The 12,652-nt window shown below is 35.9% G+C and overlaps 1 protein-coding gene across 9 annotated transcripts in view; it reads right to left on the bottom strand.

Annotated features, from left to right (window-relative positions):
• LOC129951552 (bromodomain adjacent to zinc finger domain protein 2B) overlaps window positions 1-12,652 on the bottom strand; it is a 126,510-nt gene that overhangs the window by 11,781 nt on the left and 102,077 nt on the right. For 8 of the 9 annotated variants that reach the window (XM_056063767.1, XM_056063766.1, XM_056063765.1 and 5 more), the window contains 5 exons: window positions 12,550-12,594; window positions 7,596-7,637; window positions 4,320-4,489; window positions 4,098-4,246; window positions 535-4,016 (listed from right to left, as the gene is read on the bottom strand). In XM_056063767.1, the coding sequence (XP_055919742.1) occupies window positions 535-4,016; window positions 4,098-4,246; window positions 4,320-4,489; window positions 7,596-7,637; window positions 12,550-12,594 (3,888 nt within the window). The remainder of the gene's footprint in view (window positions 1-534; window positions 4,017-4,097; window positions 4,247-4,319; window positions 4,490-7,595; window positions 7,638-12,549; window positions 12,595-12,652) is intronic. The other variant, XM_056063769.1, reaches the window with a different exon arrangement.

The raw sequence follows: 12,652 nt of genomic DNA on the forward strand, positions 1-12,652 counted from the left end.
TACGAAGGGCGAACTATTCCGTTTTTGTATTAACAAGATTTGTATATTACAATGCAATATAAAAGCATTTTTTTTTAGACGAAGGGGGTTAGGCTATTTCGACAAAATATTGTTAATACCAGTTAAATGAGAAAAAGGGAATTCCATTTTGCCCACCATTCCAAAAGCACTTAAAAGCAATCAAGGGTAATTGATGAAATCACTTTCTTTTCTTGGAATTTGATACACTCAAAAAGAAAAACATGTATGTTTATATTCTAAAATATAAAATCAATAAATTAAACATTAAACTTAAAGAAAACCATCACACTTTAAGGGACAACAAAAAAAAAACTAAACTACTACATAAAAAGCAAAATAAAAGCAACTCTATCACAAGTTAATTAATAATAATAAAAGCATTGCAGCCAGCACCCGGCAAAAATGTATTTATTGACATTGAAAAGCAAATTAATATTATATTCTACTTATTCGGGGTTTTAGGTGTTAGGGGACGAAAATACAAAAGAATAAAACATATCAATCATGACTTACCGCTTTCATAATGCTCTTGTCCCAGGCAACACACGATTCCAGAACATACAATGCCATGGCCAATTGAGCCGTAGTATGCGAACGAGATACCGCCTCGCGCCATGACACCAAACCCTTTGGGATATTCTCTTGGGGCATATCTCTTTCGCTGTCACAAACACTAGCCGGTGAAGCTGCTCCGGAATTATCCCCCGATGCACTGACAGAGCACGATTGCTGCTGTCCGCCGTTATCACTGCTATTACCCGAAGCACTAACGCTGGTATTGCTTTGCTGTTGCTGTCCCATGGATGTGTTATTATCTCTCTCCGAAGATGACGTCGACGAAGAGGATTTCTGATTTTGTTGGTTTTGTGCGATCACAGCTAGATGGGCATCTCCCGTTTGACTGCCCAATGGTGGTTTCAAGTACCTTCGTTCGATGGCCGCCTCCAAACTGGCAATACGATCACGGATCATTGGAATTATTGTCACAAACTCTTCTTCCGTAATGTCCTCCTGGTCGAGAGACATTTCATTTTCTATTCGTGGTGGCAGAACCCAGTGCTTTATCTGCATTGAAGCGCTGGCAATTTTATCCTCAAGAGCTTCGAGTTGTTCCAACAGTGCCAATTCAACGCGCTTCGCAACTTTTGGATTCCAATCGTTGGGTCCATCGGGCGGGACTATTTTTTCATCTTCGTTGTCATCCTCTTTGGCGGTTAGTGAATATGGTGTGGCGAGTTCTATCTCTTCGGAGAGAATTCGACTTAAACTCTGCTTTAATTCACGTTCGCGCAAACCCTTCTGGTTGAGATTGTCTATGACGTCTTGGATTAACTCGAGAGTGTCCACCTTCCACCAGCCGTGACGGTATTTGCGTGGCACAAAATTACTCTCTAGCTTCTTGGGAAACCCCTCGTTTTTTATCTGCTCTAGCAGACGATGTTCGTCCGGTGTCATTGAGAGAGGGGTTGGAATGTCGCAGGTGATGTAAGCGCTAATGTTTCCCAATGACATGTTGGCTAAATTTTGAAACGATATTCCGGTTGCTTCGTCGAGTTTCATTTCCACACGACCTGCCTTCAATTCGGCACCTGCACTTGGGGTGTTAACGGAAGTGGCTCCTTCTACAGTTTCAGGTCTCCCTCCACCGCCGCAGGTATCATCGAGAAAGGGAAAAAACTTCTGCTCTTTCAAGTCATAGCTGTTGTCATGTGAAGGACCGTTGTCCTCGCTACCAGCAGTTTCTTTCATAGCATGGGCGGCTCTCATCTTTTGCTCCACCATTTTATCGTCGAGCCCTGATAGTGTGAGAATTGTCTCGTTTTCAAAATTCAAGTCAACTTTACCGTTATCCAACGGCACTGTAAAATATTGTGCATTGTTGGCAATGTCCCAACGATGGCCTTGAATCTGGATAGCACTGCCACAATGGATGTTCGAATAGACTCTCTGGAAGTATGGAGTCTCACCTTGCATTTCGTTTGTGGTTAGTGGCATTTCACGATTGGCAATGGAGAACCATCGGTCGACCGGCAAAGCAGGCGGCTTCAAATCATCGCCAGAGATTATAATAACATCATCTTCTTTCTTTATACTGACATCGACTTCGGATTTGATTTCTCGATTGCTTGTATCACAGACGTTCTCTTCGTTTTCTTCGATTCTGATCGTCGACGACGACGATGACGACTCGAACTTGTCCATAGCCATTTCATTCATATCGCCCACGACCACATTTTGGGCGATTGGCGGTGGTGGGGGTGGTGGAAGTAATTCAGAATCGTTCTTCAAACAAATCGTTGTATTAGGATTTGGTGGGTTTGGAGGGAAGCCATCCCCGATTGCCGGCTGCGGTGGCTCGTTGTTGCTCTCATCTACTTGCATACACTCGATTTCTGAATCATTTTTCACGACTGCATCGCATGATGGCTTTATGTCGGCTTCTGTGGTTTTGTCCTGGTTATTTAATTCTTCCTCTTCTTTCGATGTTTCGCAATTTGGCTCTTCCTTGACTTCGTCAATAGATGGCGCTTCCAATTTGACGGCGTTTTCAAGAACTTCATTGAATTCATAAATTTCGTTCTGAGCCGACTCGAGTGCTTCAATAAAAATGCCACCTGCTTTTGGGAGCTTCCAATACCTCCTCCAGAAACGATCCTGGCCAAAGCAACACGCCCGAAGTTGATTGGTGCTCTTTTCTAGGGATTCCTTGCAATTCAAGGAAGATTTTATCATTTTCTCTAGCTTCTTTTGCACTTCGTCGGCAGTCATGCGATTATCTTCGTCCTCCTCAATATTAGTCATCTCGCTCTCTACGTCACTTAGATCATCGTCCATGCCGACGTCAGTTGAGGCGTCATCACATCGTGAGTTATTCTTTTTGTTCATCAACTGGCTAAGATCAGATGGAACAGTCGCTCCGTTTTGATAAGTCAAAGATTCTTCTAGTTTTGATTTGACTGGTGTGTCCACACTGCTCTTCGAGGGGCTATCGTAGGTTACTTTCTCTCCTGGCGTAGACGGTGGAACTAACAAATCAGGCTTACTTGCCTCTACTATTTCCACACCTCCTGCATCGGAATCGGCCTCTTTAGGAGGAGCAACTGTTTCAGTCAAAGGAACAATTTGGCAGTCGTCCATATCCATTTTCTCCGACTCGTCCTTGTTGCTGCTACTGTTGTTATTTGTTTCGCCCTCTCCAACAACAATGGTTACTTCTGGCTCTATTACACTTGACTCCTCCTCCTTGCGAGCTAGCTCATCCTGCTGCTTCTGCTGTTGTTGCTCTTCGAGCTGTTGCTGCAGTTGCAATTGCTGCTGCTGTTGTTGAGCGGCTATGGCTGCCATTGCAGCTTCTCTTTCGATCTGGACCTTTTCGTAGGCTTCCAAACGGGTCTTTCTGATGTGCAGTGACTTGTATTTGCGAATTTTCATATCAGTCATGTATTTCTCTTTCTTGATTTGTGCGCACGACTCAAGGCTTCCATCGATTTGTTTGAGGACTGCTTTGTTCATTAGCAAGTCATTGCAGAGATGGGCTAGGATTTGGGTTTTCTTCGTTGGATTCAAGGCTACAAATGGCCGATCTTTCAAGCAAATCGACAATTTCCATGTCTCGTTTTCGTGCAATAACTCATAGTATTGCTGATTCTTGCCAGTGGTTACATTACAATCAGTCTCCATTTGATGATGGTCTGGTATGCGTTTCTCCTTCTCTCGGTCAAGTGTGATGCCATGCATTTGACGGACTTCACCCGTGGCTGTGGCATACAAATATATTCGCAAGATTTCGGAAACATTTGAATTGGTTATGTCGGCATTGCGAAGAGATTGTCCCAAGAGAGTGGTATGTCGGCCGGGATTCGGAATGCCCGGATCTTCGATGGCACACACAAGTAAATGTGTCATTACCGAGAGTAGTTCCTCCTCGGCTTCAACATTACTATCGGGCACAAGGGCGTCATGAAGATTCTGAAGTGTAGGCAGGGATTCCATATCTATACATTCAAAATAGTATTTTTTTATAAATGATAAGTCGGGTTTTAAAAAACAAACTTTTAAAGTTACAAATAACTTACCAAAACCAAGAGTTTCACCGAAATTATGCAAAAATTCAAAGACCATCAGTAGATCGGCCATTGCTTGGCCTGGCAGGCGACAACCAGCAATTCGCTTCAGTTGAGGCAAATCTATTTGATCAAAAATTTCAGAGTCCTCTTGTGGTTTTCTGAAAAAACATAAGAATGAATTTGTTAATATAAAATGGAAGAGTTTGATGTTGAGATTATTGATATATTTACCTGATCTGATTAAGTATTTCAGCATCGCGCTTTCGAGCAGCTACTCTCTTTTCACGTAAGATCAGTCTATCCAATACCAACTGATGCTTCTTCTTTTCACGATCCTCATACTTTCGTCTGGTTTCTAGTTGCCTTATGAGTGTCATATGCTGACGGCGTCTTTCTCGTTCCTATTTTTCGTCAACACACAAAATTCAATTAAAAAATGATACAAAACTTGAGTTTTCAATACACATATGTATTTTGTTTTTTAAGTAAGACAGTGGACAAAAGTATTGTGAAAGTGTACTAAATAAAAACATTAAAAACTGGTTCAAATCATGCACTAGTTTTGGTGTGGTTTTTAATTTTTGAAGTTAACGTTTTCGAGGTTCTATATGAAAACTGTTTCTATTAGTGTATTTTATTTATCTGATAATTGTGTTTTAGTATATTTAGCCACTGTCTAGAAGATAGTTAAGTCATTTATGAGTTTTGGTTTTCGAATATTCATATTCGGAGAATTGAGTGTAGCATGAACTTTTACTTCATTTCAATTAATAGTCAATATTATTCAGAGTGAGCGGCAATCATTTAAAGATTATATAAAAGGTTTTCCAATAAGAGGTTTCATTTTGAGTCCGATATTTGGATGGTTGTCATTCTTTGACATTTGGGAAGCAAACACTGCGCCATTACTAAAGACTAAAGAATTTGTGTACTTTTGGGTGAAAAAAACTTGAGAATTTGCTTTGGGACATGTGAAAAATCAAAACCGTGTACGTCTCTACATAAAATCTTAGAATATTGTTGTTGTTGCCCATAGTTTTGAGAAAAACCCAGGGCTGAAATTCCACAAAGTACTTTACATAGTATTTTTATTAATGAATTAAGTCTTAAAGGTTTTCAATCACCATGAATATCATATCTTTGCAGATTGTATCCTTGAAATGAATCAAAATGATCAGAATTTTCATCATCTTGAGGAGTGAGTCCAATTTTTAATTCGAAGATTACGTTTAAGAGTAGAATTGTAGCATTGCATTCGCGGAAATCCAAGAAAAACTGTTGAAAACCTCTTTTTCTTCAAGGTGTGCTGTTTTTGCCTGGCGTTGCTAGTGGGATGTTACTTTTTCCGAAATTTGGCTGATGGAACTTTAACAGAGAATGGATTGAGCTACTAAGCCACAGCTAGAGACCTTTTATGATCGGAATTTGAAGATATTGATGTGGACGACGCTTATTTTCCAACAAGATGGAGCTGCGTACAAGTATAGAAAAAATGGTCTTATGCAAGGAAAACTTCCTCAATATGTTGTTCCTCGAAGAGCTGATCATTTTTCTTTAGAGCCAACCGAAAGATATTGTTTATTTCAATACTTTAGAATTGATTCAAGACCTTAAAGATGCAAGTCTTGAATTTATCAAGGAAGCACAGCAATAAGTGTAAGAAATTCTTCATGGAAAATTTCATTAAAAGGATATTCTGCCGCAACGTATTCATGGCGTCAATTGCTAATATCTTTTCCATGGATCAATTTATTTCTCTTTAAAAATACTCATTTTGTTTTAAATATCAAATGAAACCTCTTATTACCCACTATTAGTCCAGTAAAATGAGGATTACACTTTGAAATGAAATATAGTAAGCTGTGAATTGTATTTTACTTTCGTTTAGGTTATTTAGGACCAAAAACCATGAGAATCGTTTTTTTCGCGATTATCTCAGTTTCTATAGGTAGAATTGTGTTAACATCCTTACCAAAACTAAAGCATACAATTTGCTAAAATATTTGCCTAAATAAATTTTTTATACACTCAACTGTTATTGAGATAAAGGGGAAAAAGAGAGCAACGCTAAACATTTTTTTTAAATTGGTTGGTGAACAAAAAATAAAGTTTGTAAAAACAAATTTGGTTGCTTTTGAAATGTCTAAGCTCTTGTAGATTGTCTTATCTTCCACGGTGGAGTACAGTATTCCATCAGCATATTAACCGGTTCTATGGTTAGGACATTATTTGGAATCCTATGATAGATCCGCTGTGCTCTAAAATCGATTCCTGATTACCCATATTGATTGCAATCCCTTTTTGCACAACGACAGCGAGGTGCACATCTACATATATTTCCAATAACAAACATTTCATTTTAAGTAATGCATCTCAAGTTGGTGATACCGCTTTTTAAATTGGCTCCAGAAATCCATTTTCAAGCACCAAGTCCCATAAATGGAGAGAGTATAAACACATTTCCAGCTTAATATCTCTCATTCCGAGGTTGATTCCTTATTTCTCTTTATTTTATTTGAGAATATTTTATTCAACATCTTTGAAGTTTTATTAGACAACCTTAGAAATGGTTTAAATGGTGTTCATTTTAATTTAATTTAGTTTAAAAGCATAAGATCAATATTTATTTATACGATGACATGATACAAGTTTTCTATTTTGTAAGGTACGAGCGTAATCTTTCGAGACGAGAGCTTATTTAGATTCAATTTTCGTATAAGCCCAAACCATTATGTTGGTAATAAATTTGCAAGATTTGCAAACAATTTTTAAGTGTTAGTATCATCATTGCTTGCTTTCAATCCCATGTTGGATAGGGTATCTTCGATATGTGGATTTTTAGATACCTTGTTGAACGAATTGCATAGCTGTATTGAGATTGCTGTCAAAAAATATAAACAACTTTCAGCTGTTCACAAAAAGCAGATAAACTTTTAGGCTTCGAAGTCAAAATTGTTCTATGATAAAACATTTGATGGATAAATTCAACTGATTCGTCGGACTATGAGATTTGGAAGGATTTCGATCTCATTTCCGAATGAGCACAAGTTGCAACTTCTACCTACTAAATTCAACCATGAGTTGAATCAGCTGTTGTGTCAGATACCTACATACCCCAGAAATTCTTGGATACCTTTGGATTCCTTTTTTGACACCTTAGCTGTTTTTGATCAGCTGTTTTTTACACGTAAAACACTAACAAAAAGGTATTCGGATACCCTATCTGTCTGAGTTTGAACGCAGCCAATATGAAATGGCAAACCAATCTAAGCATAAATCAAATTACAGCTGTCAAAACAACCAACTGCCAAAAAAGTATTGACAGATTGAATACAACACATCTAAAAAAATACCCATTATTTAAACAAACCAAAACTCATAACCATGTTGTATTACATTTCGTACTATCTTCAAGCCAGGGCACGCATTTTAAAAAAAAAATTAGTTTTAGATGTAAAAGTAATTAAATAAAATTTAGAAATAATAAAGTTTTTAATTTATTCATACCAATTCGACAGCGTAGAGTAACTCCTTCTGCTTGTTGAGTTCCTGCAGATAAATCTGCGTGTCAGTTTCATATATTTTTTAAAATTTTAAATTATATTTAAGGACAATAAATAAAACTTATATTAAAAGCATAGTAAAATTTTGTTCCTGTTTTTCTTATAACAAAAATAAAGGGGGTTCTCAAAGATAAAAGCAGAAAGATGAGTATTTTGTTACTATAAAGTAAGTCAGGTCAATAAAGATCATATCTACTATTTAACTCATAAGATATAAGATTTTGGTGAGATCTATGCCTAATATGATGGAACACAATTAAGAGGCACTAAGAACCATAAATATTCTGCTCAATTCAACATTAAAACTAACTTCTTTTATTGAATCAATATGCTTAGGGCTAGTTTATTAATAGTGTGTTAAGTTAATTTAAGAGTCCAGAATTAACACCTCAAAATATATGTAGATTTCTTTGAAAAAAAAGAAACTGGTTAACAAACGCATTTAAGCGTTTACAATCTGGAAATTAGTCAATAAAATAGCCCAATTAATGTTTTAATAATTGGCCTAAGAAATGAATATACAGTGCCTTGCATAAGTATAACCGCACCTAAAAAAAAATGAGTTTTATAGAAAACTTAAAATAGGAGTGACTCCATACTTTTTTTTTTAGTTCCATCACTGATCAAGCAAATTGAGAAGAAAGTAAGTACCGTTATTTATTAGTTTATTTTCAGTGATGAAAAAAAAGTTTAATCTTGATGAACCAGATGGTTTTAGCAGATATTGGCATATTGTTTGACGAAAGAAAAGAAGTTTGTTTTGGAAGAGGAACTTTGGTGGTGGCAGCTGTATAGTTTAGGGGGCCATCTGCGAGCCTGATAAGGCTGCACTTGCCTCCACCTGTACTAGATTGAACAGTTCTGACTACACTTCAATCCTTAAGAAGAATTTGGTACCTTATTTAAGACGATTTCGTCGAGTTGAGCATGTCTTCCAGCAAGATAATGCCCCAATTCATCTGAGTCGTCAAGGTTTGAATTGGTTCGGATCGAACAACAATAATTTGATGGAGTAGTCGTCACGTTCTCCAGATTGCAACATCATCGAAAATCTTTGGAGAATTTCGACCTGCAAAATGTATGCCCATAATGCTAGTGTTGCTGAGCTGCGAGAGGCAGTTTTGACAGAATGCAGCTCTCTAGAGACGACTCCATATTAAAAAATCTAGTGAATAGTATGCCAAAAAGAATTTTTAGCTTGGTGGAAAATAGAGGCAACAAAATTGCATATTAGTTTTTTGTTAAAAATTAACTTAAAACAAAACAATAAATGCGGTTATATATTTTTGCAATACATCAAAATCTGTTTTAAGTTTTTACACACCAGGAGAGGAAATAACGGTACTTTATTTTCTACTCAATTTGCTTGATAAGTGATGCACTCAATACAAAAATAGTAAGGAGTCACTCCTATCGTAGGTTTTCTATAAAACGAATTTTTTCAAGTGCGGTTATACTTATGCAAGCCACAGTATCTACGCCCTGTAAAATTGAAATGAGCGATTTCTATATTTCAGATGGAATACTAAAAATGATAAAAATGAAACTTTAATGTAAGAACCCATTGAAAAAAAAAACAAATGTTCGACTATTTTGAGAAAAAAAAACAAATGAGGAAATACAAACAACTTATGACATTCTTTAGGTTTTGAAAACGTTATGAAATTCCAATAAACCACTTTACTTCTGCCGCTATGATGCAATGTGAGTCAAAAGGAATTCTAAAAATCAAGAATAAGCGTAGATTTTGGGATGACCCTAATATGTTAATCATATAGATACGAAGTATTCCAATTTTAGTGATTAAGAAAGAATAGAAGAAAAACAAAATGGAAAAGGCCTTAAATATTGCATGCAAATTTGTATTCGGAAACTTAAAAAGTAGAGAAAATTCCTAATCGGTGCGATAAGTCACAAGTGCAAGAAGCCTAACTTCATGACCATTTCTTTCCAATATCTCCAAACTAAGCTGTTTAAAAAAAAAATGTGTACTCATTTTTTACCTATTTGTTTTTATTTCAAAGGTGGTGTTGTGTGCACAGTGGAAGTGAGTGTGGTTAAGCATTCCACGTTCGCGTAGTACGTTTTCAGAACGCATCTTGACAATATAGCCGAAGAGAAACATGGAGATTGTTTCAGTTTTTCACGTTTATCAAAAAATTTTGTTCCACAAAATAAAAGTCATTAAATTTTATAAAAAAAAGCTTTCATGATATTGTTCGTATCTGTTATAGTTTATAAAATAACTCTAGCGGCAGTGAAGAGAAACATACGTTTTTTTCGGTTTTTCGGGTTTATCTTGAAAAATATTTGTCGCATCTACAAAATTAAAGCTTATTAAATTTTCTAAAGAAATATTATACTATTTATGTTTATATTTGTTTTAGTTTGTAAAATAACTCTATAGGCATGTAAGAAAAACATGTGATGCTTTTTTCAAACACGTTGATGACGATTGTGTACCTAAAACCTTAAAAACGTTTCTGGAAACCTTTATACTAAATAAAACGAACATTGAAAACAGAAGAAGGAAGTGCATCGCAATAATTGCATTATATTAGTTGTGCGCCCCATATCATTCATGTCTCCAATACTAAGCAGACTTGCCTTATTTATATTCAGAAAGCTTGGTTCTAAGAAGTTGGTATCAAGCTTAGGTTTGTGTTTGTTTGTTCAGTTGTTGGAGATATCAGCTGTTTGCCACACGCAACCAGATTCCAGCAGATCATTTAAACAATTTGTGTTTGATAATGCCGAATTTAATTTCAGAATGTTAGATGGACTAAATACATTACATTCTTTGGGCGGAATAAGATGCATCGCTGCATCTACTTTCATAGGAAAAGAAACCGACTCACGAAGGCAAAAGCAGAAAAAAACTACATTTTGCTAAATCAACTGGTCGAATTAGGTGGATTTCACCTGTTCATGTTCTATATTGTTCCAATAGGTTTTCTGATGAGTAAAAGTGGCCTGCAAGAGTTAATGAGTACTATATACGCCCTGGTTTCCGTTGAAAAGATGCTGCAAGGAAAAGCTTTCGCTAAAGCAGTTCGTTTTTCATAATAATAATGGAACAAGTTGACATAAGCCAACATGAATTAGAGGAAATCCAAAATCTCATGAAAAATTTTCTTGATGAGTCTTCTTCGTTTTGTGCACTGAAACAACCCTCATTTGATCCAATAGTGACAAACTACAAACAAATCTTAACAAACTCAAATCTAATGGACCAACAGCAGCGTTATGGATTCAGTTGTTTGATATGATTGGAATGCCAATATTGACTGTGTCAAGAATATGATTCCATATTTCCATGCCGCCGGACACTTTTCGTACGCTAAATAATGTCACCGGTATTTGCAGGACACGATAAAACTGCCTTCTGTGATGAGCCCAGATGAATTTAAAAACTTTGTGCAAGAGGGTTACTTTACTATGAGAAGAACTGAGTGATTTTGGACAGGGGACCAGGCGATTAAACAAACTCTAATGCGTGGAGTGAAGAGTATGGGTGGCTTGACAACGGCGTGGAACCACTGATAGTGTACTTAGCAAATGGGTTCTAGCGCTGACTGCTACTCATGAAATTTTCTCATCACTCAAAATTCAATGGAGTTCTTTTTTCTACTAGTGAGCAACATGAGGATTTTGGGGATTTTCCATTTTCAGTTACAAATGAGATCATGTCAATAGCGAGTGGCATCGTTGGAGATAATAAAGTAAATTGATACATTGCTTACTCTCTAGGCATGCAGGCAATGAGCCATATAGTGGGCCAACGAATTTCAGAAATAAGAAGGGACATACAAATTCATATTTTTTTAGGAAATTTAATAAACTTTCTTTTCGTGTAAAAAAACGCATGTTTTCCTTACATGCCTATAGAGTTATTTTACAAACTAAAACAAGTACAAACAAAATAATATAATATTTCTTTAGAAAATTAAATAAGCTTTTATTTTGTAGAAGATTATATTATTTTTTGATACCACAAATAGTTTTCAAGATAAACCGTATGTTTCTCTTCACTGCCTCTAGAGTTATTTTATAAACTATAAGAGATACGAAAAAATTCAATGAAGCTTTTTTTATAAAATTTAATGAGTTTTAATTTTGTAGAATAAAATGTTTTGATACGACAAATAGTTTTCGAGATAAACGTGAAAAACTGAAACAAACTTCATGTTTCCCTTAACTGCCGCTAGAGCTCACGTCGGATTTTTGGGGAATTTTTTGGGCCATCGCCAAACATCCCTTAGTAAGTAAGCCAAGTTTCAAAACTGTTGGAATTTTTTTTGAGGTGAAAACCTATATTAACTGGACTAAAAAGAATCAAGTCCTTTGCTTATCAATCAGTTTCAAAAATGGAACAAAAATGTCAAAAAATATCTGTTTTCTGCTAAATGTGGACCTGGAAGCTTTAAAGACAAAACTTACCGAAAACAAAATCACACATAAACTAAAAACATAAATTAAACACAAATTAAAAACCAAACTTGAAGGTTTATAGATCACAGCCTTCAAAATCTCCCTATGACATTGACAGTTTCTAACAACAATAACTACTCTTCACACTTATCACAAAAATAAATAGGTTAACATAAAATTGTATAATCAAAACAGACAGAGATAGAGAAAGCACAAAGGGAGATAGAGATCACTGGTCTCTCTGATAAGGCACACTGTTTTTTTAATGATCAGTTGCGATGATAGCTAAAATGAAAACAAAAATTTTGTTTCAAAACGAATAAAATTCAACCAAAATTAAAAAAGGAATAAAAGAAACCAAAAATATCCTTCGTCGCAACTAACCAAAATCATACTAATTATACAGATATTGTCTACTACTAAGAAATGATTTACTAAAAGTATGGATGACTTAAAGTATGCAATACCTGTTCTTTAGCTAAAATAGCTTCTTGCCTTTTCTTTTCTTTTTCCTATAAAACAATAATAACAAACGAAATATTAGAGTTGGTTTTTTGTTTGTTGTTTCTT

The sequence above is a fragment of the Eupeodes corollae genome, chromosome 3, assembly GCF_945859685.1.
Source record: "Eupeodes corollae chromosome 3, idEupCoro1.1, whole genome shotgun sequence".
Taxonomy (NCBI): Eukaryota; Metazoa; Arthropoda; class Insecta; order Diptera; family Syrphidae; genus Eupeodes; species Eupeodes corollae.